Below are 17,341 nucleotides of genomic sequence, written 5' to 3'. Positions count from 1 at the left end.
GACACCCTGTTCTTCATTGGCACTGCACTGGCTGCTCCAGGGGTCAAGCAGGCCTGGTCGTACGTGCTCTGGCAATTGGGATTCTTGTCAGCACAAGTGGTGGGTCTCCTTTCTGCTTGCTGCCTCTTCTTCCGAGGCATTAGCCACCCTTTCCTCCATCCCCCTCACACTTCCTTTCTTTCCTTGCCACCCCAGCCAACACAAGCCTCTCATGCCAGTTGAGCTACAGCATTGGTACACTATAGTTGGAGAGACCCACTGGTTACTACACCTACCAGCCACAGCAGTTGTAAGTTGTGCCACTGCAGCAATCGTAGTGCACATTGTCATTCAAATGGTGTGCACACAACTAACCAAGGGAGCTTCCAGGGGCAGTCTGGTCACCAGCTGCCATCACCAGCTCAACTGTGCATGCACAGCACTACAGCAGTGACACCTGACATTGATAGTGTCTTTTTAAAGGCATGTAAGACCTTCAGGCCCCCAGTTGTTAAAGTGCTCAATATGTGTGGACTACTTTCATTGCATTCCTGTTGGTGTCACTCTGTGACCTAATAAATTGTACGTCTTTTACAGCCATGTGTTTCCTCATGTTCCAACTTAGAACAGAAGTATAGTCTGTAGCCTGTGTTTCAGTTTACATGAATTGTTTTGTTCTGTTGTTGTCATTGGCTATTGAAATATACTTTCTAGATATTCCTTGTTCTTTAAGTCACTTGTACATCATGGCAGAAGAAGGCATGGTGAGACATTGGACTAGTTTGGACATGAGCCAAAACTATCTCTCTACTGAATGAGTTACTGTGTAATTCACAGAATGTGGACAAAAGGCTTAGAGAGTAGAATTCTGTAAAATAAACCCAAAACAAAAGATTTCTGTTGATACATTCAAACAAATCAGCCATAACATGAAAAGTTTTAAATTACTGTAAGGATCCCCCATGCTAAGGAGAAAGGCTTCCAACCTAGGTCAGGAAATGTGCATTTTATCACTCAGATTTTTCAGTTCTGTTGGAAGCTTAATGAAAATATAGTATCCAATAAATAACACTGTTGTTTCTGTAACATCTAAATGAAGTATTATCCAAGTGCAAATGGTTTTTTCTGTCAGGTATCCACTGAGTGAATATTGCAGTTCCTTTTGAATCAGTCTGTATTATTAAACAGGTTTGCAATGAGGAAGTATATATATTAGGATGACAGAGTTATACATCTGAGGCTCTCAAACAGTGGCCAGTAAGAAGGTCATGAACTGATCCTGCAGACTGTTCTGACTGTCGTTTCATGGGCTATGGTTATTCCTTGTGAAGGTGCATAGTTGGCCCCAAAAGTAACACATAAGACATAATGGAGTTGTAGTAAACAAATTAAAGAAGCTTTTTGATTTATTCATCAGCAAGAATTACTCTTTCACTGAAGTGGGTTGCATTTGGTTTTTCAAAAGATTCTAAATGTAATACTTTCAAGAAATGTGATAAAGGAAAGTCCTGAATGGAATATAAATAATTGAAGGAGTGCCATTGTGGCAAAGCCTACATTGGTCAGACACCATGCATAGTGTGTGAAAGACGCATTGAACATGATCGCCACACTCGCCTTTCACCACCCAGTATGTCAGCCATTGCCGAGTATTGTATCTCCAAAGGATATTCAATGGATTATTCTGCCATGAAAATCTTGACCTTAGCGAGATCATTCTGGGATTCAGTTATTAGGGATTCATTGGAAGTGTGTTTGGTAGAAGCTCTTATTAATTGTGATGGTGGCTTCCAACTGGATAAGGTGTGGGACCTGGTGATTTCTGTAATTTCTTCAGAAAGAAAACACTTTATGACTAATGACACATATGGCAACTGTTAATTTTATTAATTTTGACATCTGAATTTTAACTCCATGAGTGCATATTCTGACAGTGTGCATGTGGTATCATAATTACACATGCTCTTGTGCACTATAGATGGGGCAATATTCAAAGAGGATGCAAAACTTGACAGAAGTCACTCGTGTAGTGCCTTTGGGCATGCTTCTCCATGCGAATTTTTTGGTGTAAAGTTAGCAATGTGAACTAGCTATCTCCAGTGCAAAACAATCACCTGAAGATGGCTGAATGGTTTTCAGAAAAATATCATGGCAAGAAGTTGATGTAGTCCAGCTACAGAGTTGAAACTTAATGGAAAACTGTTTATTATTTCAAAAGTAATCTTCAAAACTGTTGATAAATTTATCCCACTGTGAGACAAGTCAGTCAGTGCTCTACCATCTGAGCTACTGAAGCACGACTCACGCCCGGTCCTCACAGCTTTACTTCTGCCGGTATCTCGTCTCCTACCTTCCAAACTTTACAGAAGCTCTCCTGCGAACCTTGCAGAACTAGCACTGCTGAAAGAAAGGATACTGCGGACACTTGGCTTAGCCACAGGCTGGGGGATGTTTCCAGAATGAAATTTTCACTCTGCAGCAGAGTGTGCGCTGATATGAAACTTCCTGGCAGATTAAAACTGTGTGCCTGACCGAGACTCAAACTCAGGAACTTTGCCTTTCGCGGGCAAGTGCTCTACCATCTGAGCTACCGAAGCACGACTCACGCCCGGTCCTCACAGTTTTACTTCTGCCTGTATCTCATCTTTTTCGGATTTTTGGCGGCCCAGAACTTTACAGAAGCTCTCCTGCTAACCTTGCAGAACTAGCACTCCTGAAAAAAAGGATACTGTGGAGACATGGCTGAGCCACAGCCTGGGGGATGTTTCCAGAATGAGATTTAAACTCTGCAGCGGAGTGTGCGCTGATATGAAACTTCCTGGCAGATTAAAACTGTGTGCCCGACTGAGACTTGAACTCAGGACCGTTGCCTTTCGCAGGCAAGTGCTCTACCATCTGAGCAACTGAAGCACGACTCACGCCCGGTCCTCACAGCTTTACTTCTGCCAGTATCTCGTCTCCTACCTTCCAAACTTTGCAGAAGCTCTCATGCGAACCTTGCAGAACTAGCACTCCTGAAAGAAAGGATACTGAGGAGACATGGCTTAGCCACAATCTGGGGGATGTTTCCAGAATGAGATTTTCACTCTGCAGCAGAGTTTGCGCTGATATGAAACTTCCTGGCAGATTAAAACTGTGTGCCCGATCAAGACTCGAAATCGGGACCTTTGCCTTTCATGGGCAAGTGCTCTACCATCCCACGATTGCTACATGCAATGAACGAGGACGACCCAGATCATAGAATGGAGTACTGCGAGTGGTTTACTAACATGGAGCGCAACGATGAAGAGTTTGCAGAGATGATAGTGTGGTCTGATGAGGCACAGTTCAAACTCAGTGGTACAGTAAATCGCCATAGTTGCATCTACTGGGCCGCCAAAAATCCAAACGTCCATGAAGACAAAGCCGTGAATTTGGCAGGAGTAAATGTGTGGTGTGGGTTGTCTTACCGGGGCTTGATTGGGCTATTCTTCTTTGATGGCACAGTTACCGGTGAGGTGTACCTTCAGAAGCTACAGACATCCATTTTGTCTGCCATCAGAGACTTGTATGGAGATGAAGAGTTTACTTTCAACAAGATGGTGCCCCAGGCCACTATCAAAATTGTGTTAGGGCGTATCTCGATGAAAATCTACCAGGAAGATGGATAGGTCGTAGAGATGCTGTGGAGTATCCACCACGTTCCCCAGACTTAACTCCTCTGGACTTTTACCTGTGGGGAACACTAAAGGATGTCATTTATTGACAAAAGCCATGCACATTGGATGAACTTCGAGAATCCGTCGTACATTCATGTGCAAATATCCAACTGAACACGTTGCAGTCAATAGTTTGTGCTGCAATTCGGCAGCATCGTTTGTGTGTGGATGTTAATGGTGACCATTTTGAACACCTGCAGTGATATCTTTAAGTTGGACTTTAAGCAACACTTTCACCAAAAATGAGACAACTCCATCAATTAGTTTGCAATTTATGGACTTTTAAACAGTGGATTCATTTTTTTGGAACCCTTTGTATAAAGAGGTAAAATTATCATTTATCTGCCTTTAATCATACTTATTGCATTTCCTCTGGTTTGAAGCAGACAATCTCCTTTCAGTTGTCTTTTAATTGGACAGAGTTCACGCTAGGACCCATATTTAATGAAAACCTAGGTTTCCAGTTATAAATCCCAGACCCATTCTTCAAATGGTTACTCACAGATATATTCACAGTGTTGTCATTTTCTTCATCAACTACACACTGAAGTATGTCATCAGTAAGAAGTAACCTAAAGAAATGCATTGATGTATTGCTAGTAGGATGAATAGGTAAATGTTCTTTTTCTTGTAAACAGATGATAGTGCACGTTATATGACTCATCATGCCAATTGTCACCTGTTTTATTAACTAGGGTCAGTGTGATTTCATCGTAATCATTGATTTCATCACCATCATTGTCCATAGTATCTGAGCCTGCACTGCCACAAAATATATTTGAAAGTTCTACTTCCTCACTATAATAAGTTTCCACTTCTTAGTTTCCAGCTATCCTACTTTGATTTGTTGCCTCCGAATGCCAAAGTTCAATCTTCTGGTATGTTCAGTAACTGACTGTCAGTAAATTTTTTGTTCCTCCTGCTTGTTTTATTTAGCATCAGTAAGTCTCAGTATTGGTTAATTTGCCACCATTTTGAAGAATTTAAATCACAGACAACTAGTCACAACAAACCAAAACCATAGTTTCAAAAACTGTTCCCAGGGACTTCATTACTTGTACAAACATGCTCACAGCTGCAAAACTAGCCTGAATAAAACACCTGTGAATGTGCAATCTTGTAGGTTTCTGCTGATTGGCTTGTAGCAGCCTACATATCAGCCGCCATGAGCTAATGTGAAGTTCAGTGTTGTGTAATGTATGGTGCAGTGCAGTGTTCTTAGCAAGTGGATTTCAGCTGTGTGAGCAGTTCTGCACCCAGCTGCCAGCGGTGCTGTATTTTTATATTTTTATACGTTTTCTGTGTCTTCTGTTTAGTCTTTGTTTTTTGTTAATTTGTTGGTAATGTACACTCCTTGCCAGTGTTCTGTTACCTAGTGTTACTCTGTTGTAGCCTATAAATAATCCCTTTTTACATCAAGGATTAAAGCTCAAAATTATGGCATTTCTGTCCTGTCTGTTTATAAGAGAGATGTAAGGTGTGCATTCCTAATAAGATTTCAAAGAATTGGTACAAGTGCCATTCACTTAGCCACTATGAGCACATCAAGTGCTGCGCAGAGTGACCACGTGGTTTGAGGCTCCATTTAATGGATTGTGCAGCCCTTCCCGCCAGAGATTTGAGTCCTCCCTCAGGCATGGGTGCGTGTGTTGTTCTTAGCATAAGTTAATTTAAGTTATTTTAAGTAGTGTGTAAGTCTAGGGACTGATTACCGCTGCAGTTTGGTCCCTTAGGAATTCACACACACATTTGAGCACATCAAGGAAAAATTGGTGAGCCATAAGTGGTGCTGAACCCGACAAGTAGTGACCCCATCATCATTGGTGGAATCTCAGTCATATCGCATGATGAATGAAAAACCAATAGTATCGAGAAAAGCAGTCTGCCTACTGTTGTTCTGCCTAGATAATTCCATCCTTTGATTTGTGCAAGCAGAAACAAGTTTTTGTGCACAGGGAGAAAAGCTGACGCAACTGAGTTCACACTTATAGGTGACTAACTTGACCATTGATTCGCTGCTGAGATGCAATACATAATTATGGTGCCACTGGAAACAGATTTGTACACCAAACTCAAGTTCCTACTCAAGAGGAGATGGGCGATACAAAGCAAACCCAGCACTTGCAACACCTATGCAGTGAGATTAACACAGTCACTGTACCAGATAACTTGTGAATGCTATGGAGCAGTCATTTGCCACCACAAATAAAAGCCATAGTTGCCTCGCAGACTTGACAGGCCACTGGATGCCGATTGAATACAAGATGCAGTCACACCCACACAGGTCAGGGCAGTCACAGAGCAGGACAACAGTGTGACTGCTGCAGCAACAGTAGCACAGGCTGGCCACAACTCACTCCCAGCAAAGGTAGAACTGTTGTGTGCACAGGGGCGCTGTTGTTGCAGGACAGCATTAACAATGGCAGAGGTTGATACTGATGACGTTCAAGGAGTAGAACTCCTGGTGGTGCCATAAACCTGCAAGGTGACATGCAGAAGTGCTGGTTTGGTTATCAGGTGAAGAAACGTTCATCATCGTGCTCTCACTCAAATGCAACCAGCGGTCAGTGGTGGGTGCAGTCAAGTGCCATCCTCCAAACACCTGTTTGTCACTGACTGAGGCACCAGTGTGAAAGTTGTAGTAGTTAGCGGCTCAGACCTGAGCAACTTGCCTCAAATGCCCATGCATTGTTGCTGACCACCGCCTTGTACCTGATTGCCAACGGCAACTTTTCAGTCACAACGTACAACATTCAGCACATGGGGCTCAGCATTGGACTGTGCCACCTGCATGCATGGTACTTCACTGTCACAGACATCACCTAGGCAATCCTTGGAGCAGATCTCCTGGTGCAGTACTGACTACTTCTGGACATTGCAAATGCTTGCATGGTGGACTGTGTTGCTGGCTTGGCAGTCACCAGTTTTTTTTACAGTGCAGCCATCCACAGCGCCAAGCTGATACAGGCTTCTGGGGGTGAATACACAGATTTGTTGAGCGACTACCCAAATTTGATCAGGCTGCCCAGTTCTCCCTAAGTTCATACTGTATGACACAGTGCACCACATAAATATGACAGATGGATGCCCTGTAGCGTATTAGCCAAGACATTTGGCTCTGGACAGCTTAGCAATAGAAAAAGCTGAATTGATTCTGTGATATGTGAAGGTGAAATGTGGCCATCTAAAAGCCTGTGTTCCTTGGCTTCACACTTAGTGCCAAGGAAAGGTTGAGCCTGGCACCCATGTGGTGACTATCATGCATGTAACTCATGGATGGTGCCTGACTGCTTTGAGGGATTATAATTACATGCTACATGATACCACTGTATTCACAGTTCTGACCTGTGTGAAGGCATATACTCAGATACTGGTAACCATCAAAGACATACCCAAGACTGCCACAGTTAATGCCTTTTGTATTATTTGAAAACATGTTCACAACTTTCGAGTTATGTAACACTCCTCAAACTTGGCAAAATTTATAGTCTTCGTTCTCCAAGTGTTGCTTCACATACCTCATTGATCTCCTAGTGTTTTCCACCAACCCAGAACAGCGTCAATAGCACTTGCAGGAGGTATTAGGATAAGTTGAGTGCTGCAAAGTCATTCTGAATGTAGCCAAGTGTGTCTTTGGGCTGCCAGAGGTGACATTTCTCGGTCATAAGATCTCTGCTGCGGTCTCCCTTTTTCAGCCTGAGAAGATGGACACAGTACCAATAGTCAAAGATTTACAACATTTTTTGGGATATGCAGAACTTCTATAGATAATGCTGTTCTCATGATGCAGAGGTACAGGTACTTTTGATGGTGTTATCTGGCCTAAAAGTTACTGGCAAGTTTCAGTGCAGTGGAGAGACATATGTGTTCCATGTTTGAAGAAGAACTTGGTCAGCACAGCACTTCTGGCACACTGTGGCTTGATGCTGTAGTTGTAGATGCAACTCGGATGGCTGTCAGTGCACCACTACAACAGCAGTCGGACAATGCCTGGCAACCACTGGCGTACTACTCACACAAACATGCCGCCTTTGCAGATGAAATGGAGCCCATACAATTATGAGCTCCTGGCAGTGTACCAGGCGCTAAAATAACTATCATTCTCAAGATGAAGTGTGAGTGTTCACAATTTATATGGGCCCCAAGTCGTTGACATTTGCATTCAGGCAGAACAGCTTCAAGTACTCATCCAGGCAGTTTAACCAATTGGAATTTATGATCTAGTTCACAGTCAACATTAAGCACATACCTGGGATAAACAATAATGTCGCAGATTGTGTATCATGAGTCAACAGTGTCTCCAATAGATTTTTCTGCACTTGCACAAGGTCATCGTGAAGATGATAAACTCCTTATGGGTGTCAGTGTTGAAGCTACATGTTGTTAACATACCAGGGAAGGACATAACAGTACTGTGACAACTATCGTGTCCAAGCTTGTCTCTTTCTGCCACAAGTGCTCAGAAGGAAAGCTTTTAATGCTTTTCATGAGTTGCGCCATTCAGGGGTGTGTCCAACATTTCATTTAGTGTCTCAGTGTTTCTTGTGGTCAGACATGCAGTAATATTGTCAGGAATGGGTCAGTCAGATCTTGTCTCCAGTATCTACGCTGCTTGATTACTCACCATGTCCTAGCCCTGATTGGCGACTTTGCAGATTCACCACTTACTTCACCCACATACATTTGGACATTGTTGGACTGCTTCACCCATCGAATGGGCAGAGGTAGTTATTAACAATGCTGACCATCATACTTGTCAGCTGAAGCAGTACCGGTCAATAATATCACAGTCAAGACATTAGCTTGTGCCTTTGCTTTAACATGTTTGGCAAGATTTGGATGTCTGCTGCATATCAGCATGGATCACAGATGTCACTTTGAATGAGAACTGTTCACTCAGCTGGCCAAATTTTGTGGTGATACGCACCATAAGAACACTAGCTACCACCCGGCAAGCATTGGAATGATTGCACTCTGACACCATTGTTTGAAGACAGTGCTAATGTGCCATGAAGAGACCTTGTGGTCACCTCTACCCAGTTATACTACTTGACTTGCAAATAACATTCAAATCTGATGTCGGTTTGTCAGTGGCAGGATTGGTTTATGGTGAGACATTGTGCCTGCCTTGTGATTTTGTTGACACAGACACAATAATGACAGCCATGTAAGATCAGCCAGATTTTTTGTGTCACTTGAGAATCCATCTTCCAAAAGCTTTGCGACATGATACACCTCCCTCCTTCATGTGCCAAGATCTCAAGTATTCTACACGTTACGCACCGCACAGAAGGCTTTAAAACACCACTGCATATACTTATCCTGGCCCATATAACGTTCTCCAATGACATTCACAAGCAGTGGACATTCTAGTGAATGGCAAGGCTACAAATGTCTCATTAAACTGTATTTAACCAGTTTATGTCTTCCTTGAGACACCACTGACAGTGGCTCCCAATGCAGATGACTCACTCTGGCCTCCCAGGTGCACTTCCCGGCGCATTTTCTTGATACTGATGCTCTGCCTCTACCCAGTGGATTGATTTAGTGGCCTATACATCAGCTGTCATATGCTAATGCAAAGTTTAGTGTTGTGTAGTATATGGTGCAGTACAGTGTTTTTAGCAAGTTAATCATGGCTGTTTGAGCATTTCCTCACCCAGCTGCCAGGGGCACTGTGTTTTTATGCTTTTATATTTCTATGTGGTCTTGCGGTAGTGTTCTCGCTTCCTGCGCACGGGGTCCCGGCTTCGATTCCCGGCGGGGTCAGGGATTTTTCTCTGCCTCGTGATGACTGGGTGTTGTGTGTTCATCATCATTGACTTGCAAGTCGCCGAAGTGGCGTCAACTAAAAAGGACTTCCAATACGGCGGCCGAACTTTCCCGCATGGGGCCTCCCGGCCAACAATGCCATACGATCATTTCATTTCTATGTGTTCTGTTTATTCTTTGTTTTTTTTTGTGAATTTGTTGGTAATGCATGCTCGTTGCCAACATTCTGTTACCTGGTGTTACTGAGTCGTAGCCTGTAATCAGTTCCTTTTTATATCAAGAATGAGAGTTCTAAATTATGATATTTCTGCCCTGTCTCTTTATAAGAGAGATGTCAGGTCTACATTCATAATAAAGTTTTAGAGCGCCAGTACAAGTTTTGCTCACTCAGTCACTTCAACACATCAATTGAAAATTAGTTAGCCAGAAGTAGAGCAGAGTTATAGATGGGAAAAATGACCAGTTAAAACTGATACCAGTATATTAGTTCTGAATAACTGGTGTTTTTTGGTATTTGTTTGGTCTTGATTATAGGAGGTGTTTTTTATTTTTTACTGATGATAGGGTAAAGAAACCTAAATTTCAATTAATCATAGTGTCAGTACTAAAATTTTTGATGTTTAAATAAACTTTTTTTTAAAATAAAGTAGTAATTTTTATTTATAAAATTTTTGTTGCATAGAAATATTGCATTATTATAGAAAATGGGATTATGATTAGTGCTATTTTAATTACAGTACTGACACAAATGAGCAACAAAAACATGGCATAAGAACGGGTACAACACTGATGAGACGGTAACATACCTGTTACCATATGACATGGCCCATTAAATGGTATGCACGTTATGCAATGTGCAATACTTTCTCCATCTGGCCTATATGGTAGTTTCTTGCTGTCATCTGACTTCATTTGTTCCCCGGTCTGGCAGTGTTGTATGAAATACAATATCAATGAAGTGCAATGCTCCATTTGCTTTAAAAATTAAATACAGGAGGAGACACAAGAAACTTGTGACATATTGTAAGAAGAAAACTTAAAACATAACAGTTCATTCATTACAGCAAAAGTAAAAGTAGCTGATCTGCTGCCTTTATCTATTTAATATGTCTTTATCTGCATGTAGCCCTTGAAAATGGACAAATTAACGTGTAAAACAGAGTTTTTGCCCTTTAGTGGTGACTAATCATAATGCCTAAATCGTGGCATGACCTAATCATCTTGTGGTGTTGCAGTTCTTCTTGTTGTGAACATGCTTGCTACAAAATGGGAAGAGGAATTCCGCCATATGCAAGACACCTTTTTTTTCAGTTTTGTTGCACCCAGATGTGTTTTAGCACATTTTGTGCTGTCTTCAGTGGGTTATTTTTTATTTACTAACTGTAAAATTATTGTTACATATTAACATTTAGCAAAACTTTTGGTGCATAATATTTACAATTGTGAATGAATAATTGTTGTAAAATATTGTACATCATTTGTTCAAAGTTCACAGTTGAGATATTTATTAACAACCTGATGCACTATGTGTTGTTTATAACATTATGTCAGAGTTATATTTATAGCTAATTGGCAAAAAGAGTGGATGTATGCTTTAGTTTACGTACCTTACATGATACTATTGGACATTTATTTTGGTAGCTATTCTGCCACAAAATCTACAACTTCTCATCTGCAAACAGCAAAACGTTTTTTCTATTTACAACCAGAAATGAGTATATATCATGTTTTTCATGTGTTACTTACGGTTTTGATATTGTGGTGCTTTCTTGTGTGTTGTTGGCAAAGTGAATAGGCAGATTTTGTGACCTATGGGTGCTTGACACTGCACTTTCTCCAATTTTTCAAAACATAGGCAGCGTTTTCACCACCATTGCGTGTTGTTGTGGTTGTGTAGTATTCATTTGTTCGTAGTGCATTTGGCTGGGCAAGGTGTGCCAGTTTGAAGTGTAGTTGGTGTGGGTGTTATTTCTTTTTCATGAGTAGTTTTGGTGTGGGTGTTATTTGTATAGTTCTTCCATTGTGGTGAAGAGGGTTTTATTGCACAGTGATGTGTATTCATTGAGTACTTTCTTTCCTCGGGCTATTGATTTTTGGATGTGATAGTTTTCTTCTGTAGTTAATTTTTGGTATAAGCTGCTACTAGTTTTAAGGATGTGTAAGTCAGTTTCAATGTTTTTTGGGTGTTGATTGTGTGCTGTCATCAAGTGGTCTGCAAATGTTGAGTGTGAGCTATTGCTTTTCAGTGCTCTGAGGTGTTCTGTGTACCTGGTTCTGAAATTACTGCATGTTTGGCCCACATTACAGCTTGACAGCAGTCGCAAGTAAGTTGGTATACACTGGACTGGCTATATTTGTCAGTGTTGGTGGTACTTCTTCCAAGTCTGTTTTGTATTGTGTTTTTGGTTCTGTGTGCTATGTTGAGTCCTTGTTTCTTTAGTATATTACCCCCCTCCCCCGGTGTGTGACTTTTTGTTGTTGTGTAAGTCATTATGTGTCATTTGTTGCTTACTGTTTGCTGATTTGTTGTGTGTTGTGTTGTGTTTCATGGTTATGTGTAGTTTGTTTTTGTATTTTGTGGTTTATTTTGTCTACTCTCTTTGCATCATATCCATTCTCCCGTGCAGTTTGTTTTATTGTGTTCAGTTCTTGTCTGTAATTGTATTTGTCCATGGATATTTTGTTCAGTCTGTGTAATAAATGTGATTCTTCAATTTCTCCAGCCATATTTTATGATGAAATAAATCTTGGGTGAACAGCCTGGTATGAGTGTGCATAGGACACAATATTTTGGCAATCGACCACGTTTTACATGTACATCAGCGCACCTGATGATGGCAATGCGGTCGATTGCCAAAATATTGTGTCCTATGCACACTCATACCAGGCTGTTAACCAGAGATTTATTTCGTCTTGTGTAATAAATATCTGAAGCTGGCTTCTTTGTGAGTTATAGGGTGATTGGATTGGTTATGAATAATGGTGCTGGTTTTCTGTAGGTTTTGAATTCATGTTTGTTGTTTCTTTTGTGTTTGGTGAGATCTAAGAAATTAAGTTTTTCATCTGTTTGTGTTTCATTGGTGAACTGTATTTGTGGGTGGATGGAGTTTATGTTGTCATGAAGTTCTTTTATGTGAGGCTGTGGTTCATCTGTTAAGGAAATTACTTCATCTACATATCTGTACCAATATATTATTTTGTACTGTTTTGGTATTACTCTTTTGTCAAAGATTTGTTTTTCTACCTGATTGAGGAAAATGTCAGCTAGGAGGCCACTGATTGGGGGCCTCTTCTTCAAGTGACATGATCCTTGACAACAGCATGATTTTTGAGCAGAATTTGAAAAAATTAGAAGCAGTAAAAGAATACCAGTGATTTTTGTGGAATTCAATCACTTATCACATCACATCAGAGAAAAAAAGAATGAACCGTGAACAGGTTAAGTTTTCTCTCCTTTCCCAACATAATTTAACATTTTGGTTATACTTATCTTGAAACTGAGGGAGTCAAAATTTTTTCAATCTTCGTTTAGTTTCTACTTTCATGACAGGAAACCATAGAAATAAAAGACTGAAAATTGGTTATTTCAGAAATCAGTTATTTTGAATTGATTTAACAGTCAAGTTAAATTGGCATTGATATAAACCAATATAACTGAAAAGGGGTTGTTTCAGCAATAACCGCCTTCCCTAAGCTGAACCAGACAGGTTCATTGGTCATGGAGATGCTTCTAACAATACATATACTACAATGCACAGGCAGTCATCAGTCATTCACGCAATAGTGGTAAACATTTAACACTTCATAACACAATCAACACACTCCTAATTTTTATAGCATAAGTTTAGGCTCTGGACCACTAGTAGCTGTAATAGCAGAGGAATACAGTGATTGTTTTGTTCTGAAAGAGTACTGTAAAAATATAGCAAAATAATAAAACTGTGCATCCTTATTTATTATCTGGTTTACTCTTATTTCAGCTTTGGTTTGCTACTTTGCTGATGACAGAACGCTTAGAGGTCCTAGCATAAGTAAATTCACTTTTATTCCATGTTTAGAATTAGAATTGCCTTTTGTGATTGTGGGTTATTATTATATTTCATGCAGTAATTTCTAAAGAATTGTTACAGTTTTGATGGAAATAATATTACTCTCATTTGAGTGATGTTTGCAGAGTTTTTTAAGTATTACTTATAATTTTTCAGGGGGAAAGAAGAGAAAATTTTTTCACGCGATCCATTCCAGCAACCCATATTAGCAACAGAACCAGAATACAAGCCATCACAATGGAAAAGAAATGAGAATTATCAGTCCAGTGCAACAAAAAAATCTGCAACTCTTACAATGAAGCAACCATATTTCACTCAGACACAGTACATACTAGCACCAACTTCAAAGGTGCCCCTTCGAAACTCAAATATCACCAATGCTGCTAACAGTGATGGTAACAATTAAAACACTTCATGCTTTATATTTTACTAGATTTGTGAATGCTTTAAATTTTGCTAACTATCTTGAACGATGTAAAACCCATGGTTTGCTTATAATTAAGGACACTTAAGTTGTCCAAAAGTAGTATAAAATTAAAATTGACAGCTGTAGGGGAATTTATAGCCCACAAGGAATGCCCTCATTATTGCAACACTAATAGTCTGATGTTATGAAATATCTAAGAAAAAATGAACGTAATTACAGTTAGTCGCCATACTTTTTTTCTAGTCTCTTCTTGTATCTGAATTCAGTGGTTGAATCACCCAATGTTTCCCTGTATTTGAGAACACATTGGCATAGTTGGTTCTGGAACATGAGATTAAGTAGCAGTATCACCACTTATGACATATACCTTGCAGTATCTAGATTAAGAGGCATGACTGTACCACACTGCAAAATATTTGTTCATGCAGTTGCCTCTAAAAAAGTTCAGTATTATGAGATCCTACACATAAATAAACCATTTAATGGAATTATTGAAGGGCATTGCCTCATGCTATTTTTGGCTTTCAGCAGTGATGTAGAGGGAAATGGATAATAGAGAAACATCTGATTTTTTCTCATGCTGCGTAAAACTCAGTGGCCTCGACACCTGAGATGGTGTAACAATAGGCAGCATCTGCATGTGCAGTGTATTTTTAGAAATCGTCAGTATCATTAATATTAAAGTAACGAAAATTGTATGTTATAGTGAGGGATGGCTTGGTAGCTACAAAAGTACCATGAAATAATCTAAAATTTATGTGCAGTAATGTTTCAAATGTTGCAAAATGTTGAAATATACAGATACCTGAGGCGTAAGGTGAGGTCAGTAAGGATGGGAATTTCTCTCACTCAAGGGCCTTGAGAAAAAAAGACAAATTGTCAAGAATGTCTTAAAGGCACTAGAGAAATGTTGGACTGTTTAACCCTCTGTTGACCAAGTATGCAAACAATGTCATGTTAGCGTTAAGTACTACTACTTAGGAGCATAGCCATTGGGTTAAACCATGTACTGAGTTGCCACGGCTCAAACAACAGATATATCTCTATCTAAAAAACATTTGTTATCCATGGGAAATGAACACTTGTGCGCAGCAGTTTAACTTTGGATTGGAAACAGTGATACATGACATACCATGTGCCATGCGCCATATTGTAGTATATGAAGTACAGATGTAGTAGAAAACAATTTTATCTCTTGCTGGGACAGTGGTAATAAATAGAGTGCTACAAATACTATAATGTGGGTCCTGTACAACATCCAGAACTGCTGAATACCCTCCAGTCTTCTAATTTAAAAATGTTGAAAATTTGGGACTGATATTACAATACTACACTGAAAGCAATTATTTTTCAAATAAAAATTATAATGTGGGCACTTCCAGAAGTGCAGGGCAAACTATTGGCAATGGAGTTATTGAAACTGATAAAATCAACTAGTATACAATTCCAAGTAACACTTATACAAAAGAAAGAGACATATTTTGAATGGCACTTAGTATGACAATGTATGCCTTTTTATAGGTTTTCTGTGACTATTATTGTAAATAAAGGTTACGATTAACAATTTTCAGCCTTCTCTCTACATTGATGGTATCACAATAATTCATCCCCACTCAAACTTCAGTGACAATTTGTCTTCATAGTAGAACATAGTTTTAAGTTTACTGATACATTCAATCCACAGTAGCACATTAACATAATAAAGTTAGAGAAGGGGAGGGGTGTGAGAACCAACAATTATATACTATACTTTATGCTTGTCTAAAATGGGAGACTGCTTGCAGTTTTATTTGATATGGCATAATATTTCATTTTTAATTATTTTACCAGTTCATATGTAAAATAAATACTATGGCATCCACTATCTGAGGCTTGCATTCTTGTTAACAAAGTGATTCTTTTCCTTAATGAGCTCCAAACCCAAATATATTGTGCAAGAAGATAGAATTGAAGTAGATAAGTAAGAAAATAATTACATAGAACTAATGCATACAATACTTATGGTGATACAATCAAAAGTGGTAACCATAATGAACAAACAAAGTTTTATGGGGTTGATACTATAGCCAACCAATGAATAATGTTATATCTAACCAAAGGAAAGCAGAAACAATATTATGAGAAGGATAGTAGCTACTCACCAAATAGTTGAATCGCGGCTAGGCTAGACACACACAAATGCAGCTCACACACGTCTGCAGTCACAGGCAACTGAAACCACACTTCAGTTGCCTGAGACTACAGTTGTGTTTGTGAGTTGTGTTTGCATGCGAGCGCGCGCACGCGCGTGTGTGTGTGTGTGTGTGTGTGTGTGTGTGTGTGTGTGTTATGTTGCCAAAGGCCTTAATGGCCAAAAGCTTTAATTGTGAGAGTCTTTTCGTTGTGCCTATCTGCAACTCAGCATCTCCGCTATTTGGTGAATAGCTACTTTCCTTCTCGTAATATTGTTACATTCCATCCTGGATTTTCCATTGTTTGATTTTTGCCCAAAGGAAAGCAGAAAGTTGTACTTGCTAGTTAACCACTGTAGTATGGGGACATTATTGTGACTGGGTAGAAATCACAAATGGGGTCCCCAAATCACAAATGGGTTCCCCAAGGCTCAATCCTAGGACCACTACTGTTCCTCGTGTATGTAAACAATCTTCTATTAAATACACAACAAGGAGAGTTAGTCCTTTTTGCTGGTGATGCTAGTACCATAATCAATCCCAGACATAAGTACAGAAGCAGAAGGAATGATAAACAGTGTTCATAAAATTGTTATTGACTGGTTTTTTGCAAATGGTCTCACTCTCAATTTTAAAAAGACATGACATATTCAGTTCTGAACATCTAGGGGCACTACAGCAATGATAAGTGTAAACCTTAGTGAGGCAATAATAGAGTGCAAACTTCAAAATTCTTAGATCTCCATACTGATGATAATATAAACTGGAAAAATCACATTTTGGAACCCCTAAAACACTTACTTTGGCAACATTTGCACTTAGAATTATTGCAAATTTTAGGGAGAGGCAAATAAGTATGTTGACATATTTTACATATTTTCATTGTATAATGTAATATGGAATAATGTTCTGAAGTAACTCATCTTTAAGAAAGTAAGTCTTCATTTCACATGATATCTTGCGAACCATGGATGAAGGGTATCAGACGGATGCCATATTCCTTGACTTCCGGGAAGCGTTTGTCTCGGTGCCCCACTGCAGACTCCTAACTAAGGTATGAGCATATGGGATTGGTTCCCTGAGTGGCTCGAAGACTTCTTAAATAATAGAACCCAGTATGTTGTCCTCGATGGTGAGTGTTCATTGGAGGTGAGGGTATCATCTGGAGTGCCCCAGGGAAGTGTGGTAGGTCTGCTGTTGTTTTCTATCTACATAAATGATCTTTTGGATAGGGTGGATAGCAAT

At 39.8% G+C, this 17,341-nt stretch overlaps 1 protein-coding gene across 4 annotated transcripts in view; it reads left to right on the top strand.

The window, feature by feature from the left end:
• Positions 1–17,341, top strand: part of LOC124607339 (serine/threonine-protein kinase MAK) — a 271,551-nt gene that overhangs the window by 251,675 nt on the left and 2,535 nt on the right. For all 4 annotated transcript variants that reach the window (XM_047139644.1, XM_047139645.1, XM_047139646.1 and 1 more), the window contains one exon: positions 13,655–13,893. In XM_047139644.1, coding sequence (XP_046995600.1) covers positions 13,655–13,893 — 239 coding nt within the window. The remainder of the gene's footprint in view (positions 1–13,654; positions 13,894–17,341) is intronic.

The sequence above is a fragment of the Schistocerca americana genome, chromosome 3 (genome assembly GCF_021461395.2).
Source record: "Schistocerca americana isolate TAMUIC-IGC-003095 chromosome 3, iqSchAmer2.1, whole genome shotgun sequence".
In the NCBI taxonomy this organism is placed as follows: Eukaryota; Metazoa; Arthropoda; class Insecta; order Orthoptera; family Acrididae; genus Schistocerca; species Schistocerca americana.
This window is presented reverse-complemented; position numbering and strand designations above follow the sequence as displayed.